The sequence below is a fragment of the Polypterus senegalus genome, chromosome 14, assembly GCF_016835505.1.
Source record: "Polypterus senegalus isolate Bchr_013 chromosome 14, ASM1683550v1, whole genome shotgun sequence".
In the NCBI taxonomy this organism is placed as follows: Eukaryota; Metazoa; Chordata; class Cladistia; order Polypteriformes; family Polypteridae; genus Polypterus; species Polypterus senegalus.
Window position 1 is genome coordinate 135,160,161 of NC_053167.1, and position 19,004 is coordinate 135,179,164.

General features: G+C 36.1%; 1 protein-coding gene across 4 annotated transcripts in view; it reads right to left on the reverse strand.

The window, feature by feature from the left end:
• Positions 1-19,004, reverse strand: part of tut4 (terminal uridylyl transferase 4) — a 122,805-nt gene that overhangs the window by 72,477 nt on the left and 31,324 nt on the right. For all 4 annotated transcript variants that reach the window (XM_039735691.1, XM_039735692.1, XM_039735689.1 and 1 more), the window contains exons 3-4: positions 15,978-16,138; positions 10,928-11,044 (exon numbers count right to left, since the gene is read on the reverse strand). In XM_039735691.1, the coding sequence (XP_039591625.1) occupies positions 10,928-11,044; positions 15,978-16,138 (278 nt within the window). The remainder of the gene's footprint in view (positions 1-10,927; positions 11,045-15,977; positions 16,139-19,004) is intronic.

Here is a 19,004-nt window from a genome sequence, read left to right on the forward strand (position 1 = left end):
ATTTGACACTTCCAGTTTTGGGGTTGATGCCCCAGACAGTGTGCATCCTTTAACTTACGCCTTGTAAGCGTGACCCACCAATCTCTGGTCTGGATTCTCCTCCCATGCAACCTCAGAGGTGGACACTATCTCTCTAAAGGACACCTGTTCCAGATCTGTCAATTCACTACTACAACACAGGGCATCCAACTCCTCCTCCAGTACAGCGAACCTGAGCTCAAGGTGCAGGATCAGCTGGCATCTCCTGCACATGTAGCCCTCATAGAAGACTTACTCCTCTAAGCTGTCATCTAAAAAGTCCAATAACCAACAGTGCACTGGCCTCATTGTTAAAATTTGATCTAGGATTACTAAAACTACTTTAATTTTTCTTTTACATTAGAGAATATCCGCTGCTAGTTAATTTCCTACTTTCTTACCTGATCCTACAGCCTTTGTACCTACCAGATCAGGTGTCTTAACGTTGGCCACCTACCTATGCACCGCTGAGCCTTCCTCTGCATTCTGCCCTGCCTCATTGATACTAGTTCAAATACAAATAGCAGAAAAATAAGTACACATACTAACTTCTCCAAGCGCACCCCCAAATATCCTTCTGCTTTTGCTCCTGTGCAGGCAAAAAAAAAGCAAAAAACCTTTCTAATGGGGAAAAACAGCTTTATTACAGTTCCTTAGCAGCAACCAAAACCCAAGTTTATAGAAGCAAAATGTATTGTTTTATTAACTCTCATACCACAGAAAACACAAAAACTCTCAGCTAATCTCAGCTACTTCTCTCTTGATTGCAAAGGTGATGTCAGCACATCTCATTAGGAAATAAACCACTCATCTGAAGGATAAAATCAGAGTCTTTTCAATTTCAAAATTAAGATTCTCTTAAGCCAATGTCACACTACATGACTTTTAGACGTGGAACATGTCAAAGTTGTCAACTTCAGCTGCCAACCTCGTCGCCAGACCATGTTAGTTTAAACAAGTGAAAACTGCTGGCCACGTCACATTGACAGACTGTATGCCAACCTTCCAGCACAATCATGATTGCCCCTTTTGGTGACAGTCAATAATGTACAAAATGTTAACAGCTTATGGCAAGCTCAGTAACAATCTCAGCACTTTTTTCCATTCTACTTAAGTATGTAACACAGGAAGCATAAGATGGATGAGCTTCTCCTCTGTTTGTGAGAACCAAAGTTATTCTTTATAAATTGCATTCTTTATTCACTGTTACTACATTATATGAACTGTACCTCTGGAAGATCATTAAATAGTTGGCAGCACTCATGCACAAAAGACTATCCCTAGAAATTATCAGAGCGAATAGGTAAATGAATGCTAAGTCTGAGAACGCCTGGAAGAGTCACATAATGTGATATGGCCCAAAAGGGATCTCTTATCTGGAACTGTGAAAGCTTCAAAACCCTAAGGGTCACGGGAAGCACATGGCAGCATGCATTTAGAGCTTATGTGTACACAAGAGTGATTTACAGCAAAAGATGTTAAATATGAAACAAAAATGCTACTAAAAGGAATACCAGAAAAATTCAGAAATGATCTTTCTGCCTGATCTTCAATACTGAAGACATGATAAGTACAGTAGCTCAAAATATCTCAAATTGTATAAGCTTTTGTATGTCGTATATCAAAAGATATGACTCAAGTACATGAAAGCACACAAAGACTTGACACTGAGAGTAAATTAAAATAATGTGGATTGAAGTCCAGGTCCAAACAAATACATTGGTCTAATAAAATATATAAAGAAAGACACATTCAGTAAAAAAATCACTTAACATTTATTTATCCCCACTGAGAGTAATTTTTAGTAAGATGTGCTCCAGAAAAAGAAGGATTTCAGGTAGGTATTGTGTACCTGTATTTTTTTGTTTTATTCATATTACACATTATAGTATTAGGAGGTTGGCTTTGAATGCTTTTTAAAGATGATTTTCAAATGCCTCCAAACAGTCTGGGTGAAATGTAGTTGTGAAGCACAATTAGAGGGTCAGCTCAGGTGGGATGGTGTGGAGACAAAGTCAGACAGGTGAGATTGTGTTGGTTTGGACATGTGCAGAGGAGAGATGCTGGGGATATTGGGAGAAGGATGTTAAAAGATAGAGCTGCCAGGCAAGAGGAAAAGAGTAAGTCCTAAGAGGAGGTTTATGGATGTGGTGAGAGAAGATATGCAGGTGACGGGTGTAACAGAGCAAGATGAGAAGGACAGAAAGAGATGGAAAAAGATGATCTGCTGTGGCAACCCCTAACGGAGGAAGCCAAAAGAAAAAGAAGAAAAAGAGTAATCTCAAAGGATGATATTCACCTGCTTGCTTAAGGTGTTGGTCATTTCAACAAAGTCAACACTGGATAATATATATATATATAAAAATGGTACAGACAAACCAGCCACGCAGAAACATGACAGAATCGTTCTCTCAGCTTTTGATTTAATTATCTTTTCGTTCTTAAAGGCTGCTTTATATGCAAGAATGAAGTGGACTCAGTTGTGATCTGATAATGCCAGAAAAGGTTGCAGTTTATTTTTTTAAGCACTTTTAATGTTGTTCTCATAGCACTGAACAAACACTCTATTTTAACACATTTGGCAAGTGAACTACTGATAAAAACTATGTAGTGGTTTATTCAGTGAAGAATGTTTATAAAATCACCAAAACAAAACTCAGGGAGTCGGTAGACAGTGACTGAAGTTTCTATGCGGCTGTGGAGCTAATGTCAGCTGCTTCATTCATCCCAGCCCTCGGGTGCATATTTATAATTGTACTGAAGATCTGTGGAATCTCCTATAGTAAATCACACAGCACAGCATGACAGAAAGTAATTACATATCTTTGTGCACACCCTTTTCTCTAAACACTACCAATTTACACCATTGTTTATTAATATAATGACAGATACTCTCCACCATGAGTCTACGCTGTGCTGGCAGGAAGTCTCTCACCATACAAACAGGTGTGCCAAATCCATTAATCATCAGATTATTAACAGAATCATTTACAGCCAGACAGATTTATGTAAATGTCATAACATAGGCATCTCCATAACTGCTTTGAAAGCATACACTTGCTTGAACCTAAAGCTGGTAAGGAAAGTCCTAGCTCTCTCAAACATGCTTCCTCTGTTCTCTTTCACATTGTTTTTTGGAAATGTGATTATTGTAACAAATGAATGAATGAAATAGTGGTCAGGTTCACTGAGAAACAGACTGGCATATGCATGTGTTTCAGTAGGATCCACTAAAAAGGTTTTCTGTTGTATGTAATTCATGTAGGTTGATTAAGTAAAGCAGCCTGAGGACCCCGGGTCGGGTGAAAAAACTTTCAAAGAATGAGAAAGATAAAAATAAGCATCCTGAATCTGTTGAATTTTTTGCAACATAATTAGAATCAAAGTTAACTCAGTATAAACGGAGTACAAACACTAATTAGGAGGGAAAAAAAGATTAACAAAACATGGAGAGACATAAAACTGCTGCTGGTTGCTACTGATACAGCATTCAGACAGACTAACAATCCCCAGTATGCAATCTTACAAGGACTTTGTCATCTTCATATGCTAGTAGAGACTCTCTAGACTCTCATTTCATTTGTGCAAACCGAAAACAATAAAAGTGACAAAACTACAGTATTTATGTAAACAGTCTTGCTGTAAATATGCCGTTCTTATACACATTAAAAAAAACAACGGTGCGGGCGACCTGTACAGAAAACCTTAATTCATTTAAAAAAATATATATTTCAAACAATTGTTCTGTCAAAGTGTAGTAAGAAGTCAAGCAAAATGACACCTTTTATTGGCTAACTAAAAAGATTACAATATGCAAGCTTTCAAGGCAAGTCAGGCCCCTTCTTCGGGCGAGATGTAAAGATTACATCTGAGTTGCCTCAAAACCTTGCATATTGTAATTGTTTTAGTTGGCAAATAAATGGGGTCATTTTGCTTGACTTCTCACTACATTTATAATGGCTAACAAGGTACAACAAACGGATACTTCTGTCAAAGTGTAAAAGTGGATAATTAACTGTAAAGATGAATACAGATCTAAATAATTAACACACACTAATATGATTTCACCAATTTCAGAAAGTTACCTAAATTAACTAAAATAAAACTGAAACTTCTGTCACCCTGCATTCATTAAAAACAAACTGTTACCAAGAGGCCATTCGACCTACTAGGCCAATCATCAGTGGTCACTCAAAATGATCATTTTGTCTGTCAATGTTATGTGTGTGTGTCTGAAACATCCAAACCTCATGTCACAGGTCTTTTACTTCAGCGACATCACCAGCTGTGAGTTAACAAAACAAAATGAGAACAATTAAATTCAGCCATCAGGTTCTCAAGGCAAGTCTAGGATTCAGGACAGCTTATCCAATACTTCATCTATCTACAGGAGGTTAGGTGTTAATGTTGTTGATAAAAACTAAGATGAAAAATATGTCTACAATTTTTTCAGAGACAAAAATGGAACAAAAGCAAAAAATGCACCATTAATGACAAAAACTAAGACGGATGATTTTAAAATCACTGTTGACAAAAAGCTAAACAAAGCGAAAATGACACAGCTAGACGACTGGACAGTGAGCGATGTGAAGCTCTTTGCACATCTTTATTACACAACAAATAATGAACATGAATGCAGTGGTGCAATTTTAAAAATGTGTAAGCACACTTGTAATTGGATAACACTAAGTTTGGACACCAGGAAATCATCACACCAGCCAGAATCCTGCTCTACTCCGCTCTGCTATGTCGGCCAATGTGATTCTCTAGCGAAAAAAGCGGTCAGACATATGAACCAACTTTCACTACAACGCTGACGAAAATAAAATTCAGTGTAAGCTACGTGGAATGAAGCTCACAGGAAAGAACACCACAAACCAAAACTTGGAAGTTATTGTTCCTCCTAGCACGGGAAAAGAACCTTAAAGTGGTTCGCTGGACATCACATCACTTTTTCCTTGTGCAATTATACATTTTTAAAAGAGCCGAAGAGATGCAGAGCAATCAACTAGAATGTTTAATGTTTTTTCTATATAGGCATAATATTATATGCATAACTAAGATAATTACATTTTTACATTATATATTATTTTATGCATTTTTTAATCTTATATATATATATATATATAAAATTTAATGAGGTTAATTATGCATATTTCTGTTACTGCTGTGTATCTGAAAATTTGTGCAAGCACTTATCTTTAGTAAAGTATGTCATATAAAAGATTAATGTGATTTAACCAAATTTTACTTCTGGTACTCTTATTGTCTCTTTTTGAAAAAACTGTGTTGCTTAAATTGTAAACATTTACAATTTATTAATTATGATTTACTAGCTTTCAGTTTACACTCTGCACAAACTCATGCCATTGTATGAGATACCAAACAAAAATCTGATTTGCAGTCTGTTTAGATTCCAGCTGGCTGTTTTGCATTTCTTTGGCTGTTCTAAAAATGCATAATCGCTTAAGGAAATGGTGGTGTGATGTCCAGTTTTTCATCCAAACCACTTTAAGAGGTAAAATGTAACCAAAATCAAGCAAAATGATGATCTGATTGCTTTGCATCTACAGTAATGGGCAAAGTAGGGAAACCAACAAAAACTAACCTTTTGGGATTCTTTAGGAATAGAAAAAAGTCAAAGTCAGGACCTAGACCAACTTTCCCCTTTGCTCTTCCTAGATATTCTGTAATATCGTATATTGATATCTAGAGTATGACGGTCTTCTGCTCTGTGACCACTGATCTCAAACATGCAAACATATTATTCCACTGCCAAGAGTGCTTTTAACACTAGAATTACCAGAGCCTACGAAAAAACTCGTAATTCCGTCCCACCTTAAACTGCTTCTTAAATCCCTTCACACCTCTCCGCCAGCGCCCTTTGTCTTCTAAATGTGCTGATAAAGAGAAGCTCGGAGCAGCCGGCTATTCCATCCCCCCACCAATTTAGAACGTGCACGAACTTCTCTCAGCTCATGCCTTGATTGAGTATCTGGGAGTGAAGTGGAGTTTTAGAGTGGAAATAATAGATCGTTGTTTGGAACACACGCATTTCATGTCTGTTCCGTTTCTACAGTAATCTGTGTCAACACATTGTTAAAACAGAAACGTTTTTTTATATTCTAGTAGTAGATGACAAAATGTAGGCATAAACTGTATAATGTATGAAGCCTGAAGTCCAAATTGCAAAGAAACATTTTCACAAGAATAACACAATTGCACTTTTATTCAAAAATATAACTGCAGAAACAAAAAGCCGCCTAAACATGTGACATTGACACTCCTTTATTGTAACTGCCTCCGTGGCTCAACAGACTCACCCCCCGCTTGGGAATCAAAAGGTCACGAGTTCGATCCTGTGCTCCTCCATTTTGAGAAGTAAACTGCTCTTAGTCTTACTGTTTTAAAATAAAAGCATACATTTGATTTCAGTCTGTAACAGCCGGTGCAATTTATGATCCTTGTAAAGGCTAGCTTTTTTTTTTTTTTAATTCACTTTTCATTCTCTCAGTCGCGTTCAGAATCAATCCATACAACCCCATCTGACACGGCTGTTTTCACTAAAAGCGCTATAGCTCTGCAGTGTACCACGATGCATACTAAGCCAAACACCCTCAACCCAGGAACATATATTGGTGTAAAAGTATAACAAAAGTGCACTTTTATTCAAGTGCACTTTTTCCATCGCCTTTTCCTGTAAGAAGCAATGTACACACTACTCTCTATGCTGTGGTTTCTATTACGCACCTGAAAGAAAGAGACAATACATGTGAAAATATCCAGCATACAGCAACATGCGGGACTGGCAGGAACACTCAATAAAACTGAATAAAAAGAAAATCAAGTGACGGTGAGATCGAAGAAGGCAGCTTCGCCAGCGTCTGTGTGTCAGAACCGGGTGGGGCGTTAGTATGCATCGTGGTACAACGCAGAGCTATAGCGTCTGTATTCTGTTTCTTTTGTACTCCGGACGCAGAGGAGAGAATAGTAAAGAGCAGTAACTTCGCGCTATATGCAATCATCAGACACTCCCCATCTGCCCGTTGTTTTGTTATACTTTTCAATACTTTTTATACTGCTCAAACGGGCATGCTCAAAAATACACGTGTAATGCCAAAAGTGCACGTAGACACTTCATTTCGCAAACAAAACAAGTGCACTTTTATTCAAAACTACCTGTATAACCGAAGAAAAAGAAAGCAAGTTACAGTAGGCGATTGATCGACAGCTTGCATGGTGCAATGCTAAGAAGTGCAGATTTTCATTCCGTGCTATATAAAATCATCACATTCAAATATTAACAGTTCCCACACACCCAAGGACCGTCCTTCCTACATTTACGACACGTGTACTTGTTGCCGTGTACACACCTCTCTGTGCTATGGTTTCTATTACACTGAATGAGCACCTGACACTGCACTTTCTTCCCTGGGGGAAGGTCCCGCATCAGAGAATTTCCAGTTCCTGCATAAATTCACACCCGATCTGGCGCTGTTCGTTTTCAAATAATATTGCATTAGTGCGATTATATTTTCACATGTATTGTCTCTTTCTTTCAGGTGTGTAATAGAAACCACAGCATAGAGAGAAGTGTGTACATTGCTTCTTACAGGAAAAGGCGATGGAAAAAGTGCACTTGAATAAAAGTGCACTTTTGTTATACTTTTACACCAATATATGTTCCTAGGTTGAGGGTGTTTGGCGTTAGTATGCATCGTGGTACACTGCAGAGCTATAGCGTCTTTAGTGAAAACAGCCGTGTCAGATGGGGTTGTATGGATTGATTCTGAACGCGACTGAGAGAATGAAAAGTGAATTAAAAAAAAAAAAAAAAAAAGCTAGCCTTTACAAGGATCATAAATTGCACCGGCTGTTACAGACTGAAATCAAATGTATGCTTTTATTTTAAAACAGTAAGACTAAGAGCAGTTTACTTCTCAAAACGGAGGAGCACAGGATCGAACTCGTGACCTTTTGATTCCCAAGCGGGGGGTGAGTCTATTGAGCCACGGAGGCAGTTACAATAAAGTGGTGTCAATGTCACATGTTTAGGCGGCTTTTTGTTTCTGCAGTTATATTTTTGAATAAAAGTGCAATTGTGTTATTCTTGTGAAAATGTTTCTTTGCTATTTGGACTTCAGGCTTCATACATTATACAGTTTATGCCTACATTTTGTCATCTACTACTAGAATATAAAAAAACGTTTCTGTTTTAACAATGTGTTGACACAGATTACTGTAGAAACGGAACAGACATGAAATGCGTGTGTTCCAAACAACGATCTATTATTTCCACTCTAAAACTCCACTTCACTCCCAGATACTCAATCAAGGCATGAGCTGAGAGAAGTTCGTGCACGTTCTAAATTGGTGGGGGGATGGAATAGCCGGCTGCTCCGAGCTTCTCTTTATCAGCACATTTGGAGAACAAAGGACGCTGGCGGAGAGGTGTGAAGGGATTTAAGAAGCAGTTTAAGGTGGGACGGAATTACGTGTTTTTTCGTAGGCTCTGGTAATTCTAGTGTTAAAAAGTATTGGTGATAACAAGAGCCACAGCAGAATGTCAAGAATACAAAGACTTTTGAAAAGGATTATTTCCACAATTGCACTTAAGAAAAGTAGATATATTTTAGAATATAAACAGCAAAGCATTCATCTTTAAAATATGTACTCTCTGCTAAAAATGTTCTTCAGAATAGAATTAAATGTTTAAACAGATAACAGAGATCCACTGCACTAGTAGACACATCACTAGACAGCTAGAGAGTGCTAAATAAAATAAAAAAAGGCTCCATCTTGTTAGGTTTTAGGTAGACTTGACTCTCCTAGAGTGAAATTTGTATATACTAATAAGATGTTACATTAAGTGTTGAAGCTATTGACTGATATGGATGTAAGAAAGAAGATCTTAAAATTGGAAGTCAACGTTGAGACTTAACAACAGGAATTGCGTAGTTATACTTTCAGCTTCTAAGCAGTATTCTAAATTAACTACAAGTTAGAAATTGTGATTTTAACAGTCTATAAAACAAAGTATTACAGTTGCAATTCCAACTAAATTGAAACATCCTGAACCAGCTTTTCTGCATATTACATCACAAGGAAACATTTATTTTCCAGCCTTATAAAGAAAAGTAAGGACAGTATTAAAGAAAACAATGGTCTCAAACGCAACGCCTAAAGTGGGTATATAAAGAAAACAATAGTATTGTGAATGATCACTAAATGTTTGTAAAGATTTGCACCCAGTTTACTGTATCTGTCACATATAGGATGGTCAGTATTAGTGATGAGCGAACCCAGGTGAATAAACAGAAATGTTTGGGAACTTCCTTTAACTCAACTAAATGCATTGAAGACAATGGTGAAAGTGAGACTAAACTAGTTTTGAGTGGATTACAATGGCCCAATGGTCTTTCATGGGTCCCTGACCTCTAGGGAAATGTCAGCCAACTACAGTATGCTGGACTGATCATTATAGCCAAAAATGTGACATGCTGTTAGGCAGCAGTACTAACCAGTGTGCCTCTAAGCCTCCCTGAGATCAAGAGAGAGAGAGTAAAACATCAGAACAGTAAAATGTCTTGCGGACTTGAAGCATGAATACACTAAGGATTGCCTCCAACAGATTCAATAGCAGGAGCACACCTCTTCCAAACCAAAAAGGATGGTCTCGCCCATGACATTTTTTCTTCATTCACTGCTACTGATACTAAATAGATGAAACACTGAGGCACATGGGTTCTTCCTTCCTTCCTATATGCATCAACTGCACAGCATTCTGGGCAAAATTATTAAAGGGTAAGCTTATAAATCACGTACAGGTTTTATACAGGTCCATACATTACCTTTAAGACATGAATAAACACAATTCCAATTTCCCTCTTTGAGTGAGTTTTGTATTTAAATTTATTCATGAATTTTCTGCTAATTTTTAGTTCAGTACTAGAGTCAGTGTTAGATATTGATTGGGCTCTCCAATCCAACATGCTGGCTTTGCAAAGCATCACAGTCCTGTGTGTGTGTGTGTGTGTGTGTGTGTGTGTGTGGTCTAAACTGGCTGCATTTCAAATTTCTAGGAAAATAGTCAGCAAACAAGGTCACCGGAGAACACAGCATATCTGCTGCAAAACACTTGGGTGAATTTCACCAATCAACATTACTCAGTGTCTAGTAGCAGATTACAGAGAAGAAGCATAGACACAAGAAGATACTGAACTGTAAGCACACTATTAGCCTTGTGTTTCACATAAAGTTTTAGTCTATGATTTCTGAACTCTTGCTTTATTCAACATATCACTTTAATTTTTTTCCTCTTCTTTTAAAGATCTGTATCAGATGTGGATAATGTTCCATTAACATTTCTTTCATTGTACTCTTTTTCTTTTACCAAGTCTTTCTTTATGCATGTAGTAGCAGTAGTTCTTAATTAATACATCATGGTGATTTGTAAGCATCTTTTTCATATTAAAGTGACAGGATATTTTTTACATAAAAGGTTTGACAGAAAAGCTTACTCATCTGTATCCTGGTATACGTGAAGGAAAAAAAACCACAATCCTTGGAATTTAATGGAAGAGAAAAGAAAAAGAGAATGAATGCCCAATAGAGACATGCAGGACCAGACTTAATACTTGATGTTCTGGGACATACTTTTGTGCTGTGGGCAGGAGTGGGTACAATTGAGGACTGTTCTGATTGAGAGCACAAAAAAACCTTTTGATAGCAGGGGAACAGTGATAAAAATACAAATAAAAACATAAAAAAATCAGCCCCTTACAGTTCACTAATGGGAAGGATATAGAATTACAAAGAATTTAATTCTGTGGTTTGCAGGAGTATTAAACAAACTCAAAGCAGAAAATGCAAGCTAACAAAACTTTAAAAATTTTCCATTGCTACTCACCATAGTATTCTTCTTATGTCGTTTCTCCTTAATGTGTTTGTGGGCTCCCTGGATGTTTTCTATGTGAACTGAGCAAAGCTTGCATAGATAGAGGTAATTGGGATATTCCACCGAGCGCTGGAGACACAAATAAAAAAAAAAAGTTTTAAATAAAAGTGTAAACTGATGGCAAATAATAATAATTCCCTTTTTTCAACAGAAGCCTCAGCTCAAAGATAATAAAGCCAAAAAGTCACTTAACTACTTTCAGGAACCTTTAATGAAAAGCAAAGCAGAACCGTAAATGACTTGCCATTAAACAATCTCATACCACCTGTTTATACTACCAACCTGCAAAAAGCACTGCACCACTAAGTTGATAAATTTGACAATTAAATTCCACAACCCCGAACAGACTTCTAACAAAAATCTCAATCATCAAATGTTAACATCAATTTTTATTCAAAACTCTCCAACAAACCATACAGTGCAAAAGACGAAACATTGGCTCTGTTAAGTACTTCACCATAAATTAAGCAGCTATGCATGGAGTCTGTCACAGATGCCTTTGGCTTGAACAGAGGCCCATTAAGGAAGAAAGACCCTGAGACACTAATACTCCTCGAATTGAAAAGCAGTACCAATAAATTTCAATGGTCTCAAACCTGACATTTATGATAAATCTTATATTTCTTATAGTATGGTTTAATCGTATTCAGTGGAAGTCTAAGAAACTATATTAGGTTATTTTCAAATTGGTTTTTGGGTTCTCTTCCAGGCAAAGTTGTACAAAATGTTTCACTTAATTTTCAACTGCAAATCTCTACCATATCTGTATTCTTCGATTCTGTGTTCTTTGAGAGAACCAATCTAGTAAATAGCATAACATTAATTCCATTTTTTGCAACTGTATAAAATATACGGAAGAAGGGCTGTATTTTCACAAGATGATCTTCTGACATTTCAAGGCAACTTCTGCCAATTAATAATTTGTTTTGTCACAGCAGTATTTTCATAAGCCTCCCACTCTTTGTGTAGTCTTCTACCATTGTGCTTTCTAATTGTTTTGTTCCTAAAATCTGTTATGCATGGTGAAAAGAGCAGCAGTTATTTGAAGAAGATGGACGCTTTCTGCATATAATATTGAACACCAGAAACGGCAGAATACACTTGACTTGAGCATTCATAGTTTTCATCCTCTTTCTCTGTACGTTTAGCATTCGTTTATTCAGAGGTTGATGCACTTGCTGCTTCGTGAGCAGCTCATTTTCTCCACTCTGACTGTGTAACAAATACATGCTAAAAATCCATGTATCTTTATTTATTTGAACATACACAGATAGTCACAACAACGGAGTTATATTTTCAAAGGAAAATTAAATCAAATGTCTGAGGATAATTTTACTGAAATACTGACATTCAAACGTCAATGAAAATTTTCATTTCTTTTTTAAACTTTCTTCAAAAAGTATATCTCAATCAAATAATGTCCCAAGAATGAGTGGAAAACGGGAAATAAATGTAGAGAGTGAAAGAGTGAAATCCTGCGGCAGGTGCTGCTCTTCAAACACTTCCTGCATTTACGCCAACATATCCTCTTAAATGAATGACCGGCTTTTCACTACTTTTCAGTATGCGATAGCGAAAATCCTGAAATAAAACAGTAAGTAGGAAATCAAACATCGCTAAATAAATCACAGCGTTAAAAATTAACCAGAAAATACATGGCCTATATAGAACACTAATTACATACGAGATCAAACAATACCGTGACGGTTAGGCAAACGTCTTTTTATGTTGTTTACAGGTCGTAGTTTAAGACAAACGCCATAGCGTTCTCAAATTTACCTCAAAGTGTCATTTTCTTTTTCTGTGTAAAATAAAAGTTTTAAATGATAAAAAAAAAACATATGAACATACATAACTATCCGAGAAATGTGCTTGCTTTTTAAAGCAAACCAAAGAGGTAAGCTATTAGACAGACGCTACCTTGCCCGCCATGTTTCCCACATGAAGGGAAAGATTTCGTGAAAACAACAAATGCTTACATCTGTAACTATGAAATGAAATGAAATACTAGTTATTCATTACGGAATTAACATGCTTTACACTTACAAATTCGTAGTAAAATAGCTCTTATTATGGACTAGCAAAATACCCGCGATTCGCAGCGGAAAAGTAGTGTGTTAAAGAAGTAATGAAAAAGAAAAGGAAACATTTTAAAAATAACGTAACATGATTGTCAATGTAATTGTTTTGTGACTGTTATGAGTGTTGCTGTCATCAAGGATTTGGTTATCATTATTTCTTTCAATCAGGTTTGTATCTGGAGGATGTGTTGTGTGCAAGTTACATTCCGTGTTTGTCAACCGTTGTAAAGATAACAGGTTTCATTCATCGAAGTGTTCACTACCCAAATCGGTACTCGTGAATCTAAGATGTTTAACAGGTATTCCCGGTATTAAGTTGTGGATTTTCCAGCGAATATTTAGTGGCAGCGTGTCTATGAAGTTAATTTAAACTTAAGCTTGACACCACGTCTTGTTTTCACAAATTGTGAAAAATTAAATGATGGCGAGACTTTCTTTTAAAGTATGCAGGGGAACTTTATTTATTACAGCACTTACATTCACGGCATCCGTGCTCTAAATTAACTTCCATAATAGTAACCTTGAGGTCCCTTTTTCTGGTGCCTTCCTGATGACATAGGTGCCTAAACCATGCCTGATAATAATACATTTCAATGACATATACTGTAAATATTACAGTGATCACCTCGATAGACATCTCACCACCCAAATCGCTATTCGTGAATCTAAGATGTTTAGCAGGCATTCCCGGTATTAACTTTTTGATTTGCATGCGAATATTTAGCGGCAGCATGTCTATTGGATTGCTGCTGACGGACGGCCTTATATGGGCAGGCACTCAATTACATGGGAGGCGTGGTGATGGGGGACGCAAATCCGCCTCATACGGTGACCGAGCTGCAGGCTATGGCCGTATATATGTACGTAAGTAGGATTCAGTTATGACCGTTATGCATAGAATTTTGAAATGAAACCTGCTTAACTTTTGTAAGTAAGCTGTAAGGAATGAGCCTGACAAATTTCAGCCTTCTACCTACACGGGAAGTTGGTTGGTGGGTGGGTGAGAAGGTAAGTGAGTGAATGAGGGCTTTGCCTTTTATTAGTATAGATAAGCGTTACAGCTGAATGCGTTGTTGTAAAGACCAAGAAATCGATGTGAGAGGAAGTGCCGTGTCATTACATTTTGATGTGAGAGGAAGTGTCCTGTCATTAAATTTAACTTAACTTGAATGTGTTCAATTCACAGTATAGTTTTTTTACTTAGAATAAGTTATAAAAAATGATTATCAATCAATCATTTATTTATATAGCACATTTTCATACAAAAAATGTAGCTCAAAGTGCTTTACAAAATGAATAGAAAAATAGAAGACACAATAAAAAATAAACATAAGTCCACATTAATTAACATAAAATAAGTAAGGTCCGATGGCCAGGGTGGACAGAAAAAACAAAAAAAAACTCCAAAAGCTGGAGAAAAAAAAAATAATTACATTATTTTTAATTTTATTTTAATGTAAATTATTACATTTTAAGATAAATAAGTTAACATTATTCTTCATTTTTTTTATTGAATTAGAATTAAATAATCAATAAAAAGGGTAAAACCCATTTTTATTAAAGTAATGAGACGAGAAATGCAGACTGGGCAAGATCGGGGGGAAAAAAAAAACACAGTCATTGATTACAGCCGCAAGGTATGTGAATTAATATGAATAATGTTGCATCCATTACACAATGTTTTCCAAAATTTACTATAAGGTCATAAAATGAATAATTCCAAATATCATATATACCTATGTCTCTGTTTTTTGTCAGTGTGGCTTTGACATCATAGGCCTTAAGGTGCATACTAATTCAGCGTAAGCAGGAACACTCAATAAAATTGAATAAAAAAAAAAAAACTCAAGTGACCACGAGATACAAATAAGGCAGATTCACCAGCGTTTTGTGTGTAAGTTTTTATCCATCCAGATCAGAGAATTTCCAGTTCGATTGTCTAAAAACTCCACTCACATCTAAAGTTATTCCCAGCTGCAGATAAAAAGTAAGAGCGCCAGGTCCCTGGGGCAGGAGGGTGTAGTAGTATGTATTGTAATCATGACTGACAGAATAAAGGTGAAGAAAAAAAAAAAAAGGTAACTTTTACAAGTACTATACATTTAATAGAGTGGCTGTTGCAGACGCAAATCAAATGTATGTGCTTATTGTATAATAACTATAAGAGCAACGCACTACTCAAAACGGTAAATATACGAGGCAGTCATAATCAAGAGTACCCCGGCTCGATCCTAAGTCAGCAATTCCTACCGCTGAACCACGGAAGCTATTGTATCATCCTTGAACCTTTTGTGAAAGTGTTTGTTTGATCTTTGCACTTCAGGCTTTACACATTATATAGTTTATGTCTACATTTTGTCATTTTTTACTAAACTATGAAAAAGTTTCAGTTTAAACGATTTATTTTTTGATTAGGTTAAATGCACTTTTTTGATTAAAGACTATGTGCACTTTAGTTTGTATTGTTTAATGTAGTTCTTTTTTATTGTGATGGTCACACTAATATAAAAACATCTGATTATTTTCAAATTCATATGTTTCACTGGTTATTTTAATTTGATTATTATTCATTTTAATCGTGTTAATGCAGTGACATCAGGATGACATGAAATAATCGTGACTAATCGAAAAATAAATTGAACAATCAGTCGACTTCCAAAATAAATAGTAGTTGCAGCCCTAGTTAAGAGATAGTAATCCCTACCAATTATCCAGAAAGACAAAAACAAAAGAAAAAAGTACGCAGTTGGCAGAATATCCCAGCAAACTAAAAGTGAAAAGGCATGAATGGTCATTACAAAACATTCTCTTGTCTTAATGAATAACATAATAGTTCTGGAAAAAGGGTGTGTACAGTATATTTTTACTAATCTTTCAACACAATGCAATATTTCAAAACTTAAAAAAGATTCTTCCTTTACCTTCTCTAGTCGATGAATATAGTCTCGTACCAGCCTTTCTTCTGCCTGTTTAAGCCCTAGCTGCTGTTCTACACTAAGCGATGATTCATCTATCACTGGAGCAGTGATACTTTGGATTTCGAGGGGTGGAGGCCCATTTTGTAAAATCCCAGTTTCTTCACCTGCAAAAGATAACAAAAACAGAGTAACTGAATAATGATAAATTATTAAAATTAAACTAATTTCATTCAGAGTAATGAATTTTTTACAGGAATTCAACTTAACTATTTTTGTTACAATTACTAAGTGCTGACATTTCAGGATGAATCGGTAAGACAAGAAGTCACAGCCAATATGCCTGAAGGCAACAGAGCAAAACATAAATTATTGAGTTTCATATTTTAATTTTTTTACTATAGTAATAACCAACAATACACAACAGATTGAGATACTCATCTCAATAGTGTCATTTAGAGTTCAGACTCAAGCCATGGATGGGTAAAGAGAATAATTTAGTTTCTTACTGAGAATCTGTTTGTACAATTGCCAAAATCCTTGTAGCTTTAAGAGCACTTCACTTGCCAGTAAACCACCAGATTTTCCTCGTTCAATTTCTAAATAATTAAAATTACAAAATTTAAGTCAACTGTACTTTTTAGCACTCTATGAATAAGCAGAGTTCAAATTTAATCTTAGGGCAGGACTTATTCAACTAATTTTGTAAGAATATTTGAGTTTGACATTCAGATGTTAACTAGACACTTCACAAATGTTTCACATTTGCCAACAAGTGGCGCAGCACTGTTTTACTTATGAGAGACAGGGGCCTGAAACCACCTACTTTCAAAAAAAAAAAAAAAAGCTCTCCAATGAGGAAATAAAATTTAGTGTTACAATGGTTCAAAGGAGAAGGGAAATCTCCCTATTAAAATGACATGTACCATGTTAACAAAGACGCCTAATCACTGAAATACACAATTAGTACAACAAATAAAACAGCATACTCATTGTTAAATACGAATCTGAGAACACTTAATTTGACTTTTCAAGGCAAACTACCGTTCGTTAGTATAACACGTAAGCGAAAGCACACGTGATATATTTGAATGGTATGTTGAAGAATGTAATGCTGCCTCAATTATAAATTATTTGAGTACAGGCAACGACAGACCAAGTCATTTTATAATTCTGGATTTGTACACAGGCATGAGTAATAGCTAAAGGTGATCATACAGCAATTTACTTTAACATGTACATTAAACATTTACAACAGCAAATATTACAAACTTAACAGAGTAGTTCACTGACAAACCATACTTCAAAAACAGGTTGTTAAAAAAAATCAGCTTTAAGTACATTTAAATGAAAATATCCTTCATTATCTTTGAATTCACAAATTCAATACTACAGAAATATAAATATTTGACTTTTTAGATTTGCTTTTTAAATTAAATTTAGTAAATTTAGAATGTGCATATGCTAAAAATCCAGTATTTTATGATACTACTCCTTATAAAAACTGCTGAAATTCCACCAAGTTTACATAACCCCCATTTTTTGTTACACTGGGGGAGAATCCCGACCTCTTCCACACATTAAAGATCAAGCGTTGTATTAAGTTTTGATATTTATCAAGAGTAATTCAAGGTTACTTAAATGATGGATATACCAGTATTTTAAAGCTGTTGTTATTGTTAGTATTTATATATTTTATATTGTACTACAGAAAAAGGTTCATTTCAATAATGGAGGTAATTTTATAATAAGCAATCGAATGGGATTTCTGTTTTGGTTGTGGTATCTAAAGGTATTGAGTATCGCAAATTTCTACTGGTATTTGCATCAAACATAAAAATTCTGGTATTGTGCCATCACTAACAGCCAACAAGTGTTCAGACATTTGCCTGCAGCACGGTGTGACACAGGTGAGGGCTCGAGACAGATGTATAAATTGGCCTTAAGGGTGGGAGCATGCTCTGATAGCACATTGCTGCACCCACCACACGCTGAATCACCAGGGGTCTCATATATAAACGGTGCGTACGAACGTTTCCACGTTCAAATATCAATATTTAAAACCTAAAATTGCCGTAAAGCCACGCACATTTCCACGGTACCTCAAACCCTGTCGTACGCAAGTTCTGCGCTCGGTTTTGCAGACTGGCGCCACCCAGCGTCAAAGCAGTGCTACTGTTCCTGTGTGGTTTAGCTTTCTTTTTCAGATCCACATTCCTGACGCGGCTTTATAAATACACTGAAACTAACTGCATATTGTTTATTAAGTGTAACGCATCTGATTGTAATTAACTTGTAAAAATATAATGGTCCAGGGAATAGCCATAGTATTCTAAATACCACAGCTGCCTTGTTGTTGTTACTGCCACTGCAACTTCTTTTCTTCTTTCAGCTGCTCCCGTTAAAGGTTGCCACAGCAGATCATCTTTTTCCATATTACTCTCACTGCACCACTCGGAGTATTTATATCACTGTATCTGAGTGGGGAATCAGAGCAGCAGCTGATCGGAAAGAGAATTATCAGGATACAGCATCAAGCAAATGCTGCCTCAGCCACAGCAAAACGCTTCAGAGACTCTCCTGTACGGACCTCGCGGTTCAGAAACAGTTTCATCCCAAGAACTTTAAACAATCAATCAGTCCATCAAGTGCCCCTTGTAGAACTGTTTGTACTTATAAGTACATTCACCTCACTGTAAACTTGCACTACAGTAATAATATTGCACAACCTGCACCACTTTATAAAGCGTGTATTTACATATGATGATGAATAATTTTTAAGATGAAATGCAGCAAAACGTGTTTATTATACAGATAAAACTTTAACTTCATTTAAATAATCTGTATTGTTAATACTTAAACATGTGAGGACACGGATCTGCAGTGCTAGCTAGTTCACATATTGATCCTACCTCGTGCTGTATCTATTTTTGCTGGGCTGGCGTGACACTGGAAGGATAGATGGATAGAATAATTAAACACGTACTACGAAGATATTTCAATGTTCCTTAAAAGTTTTAAAGAATCGTCATT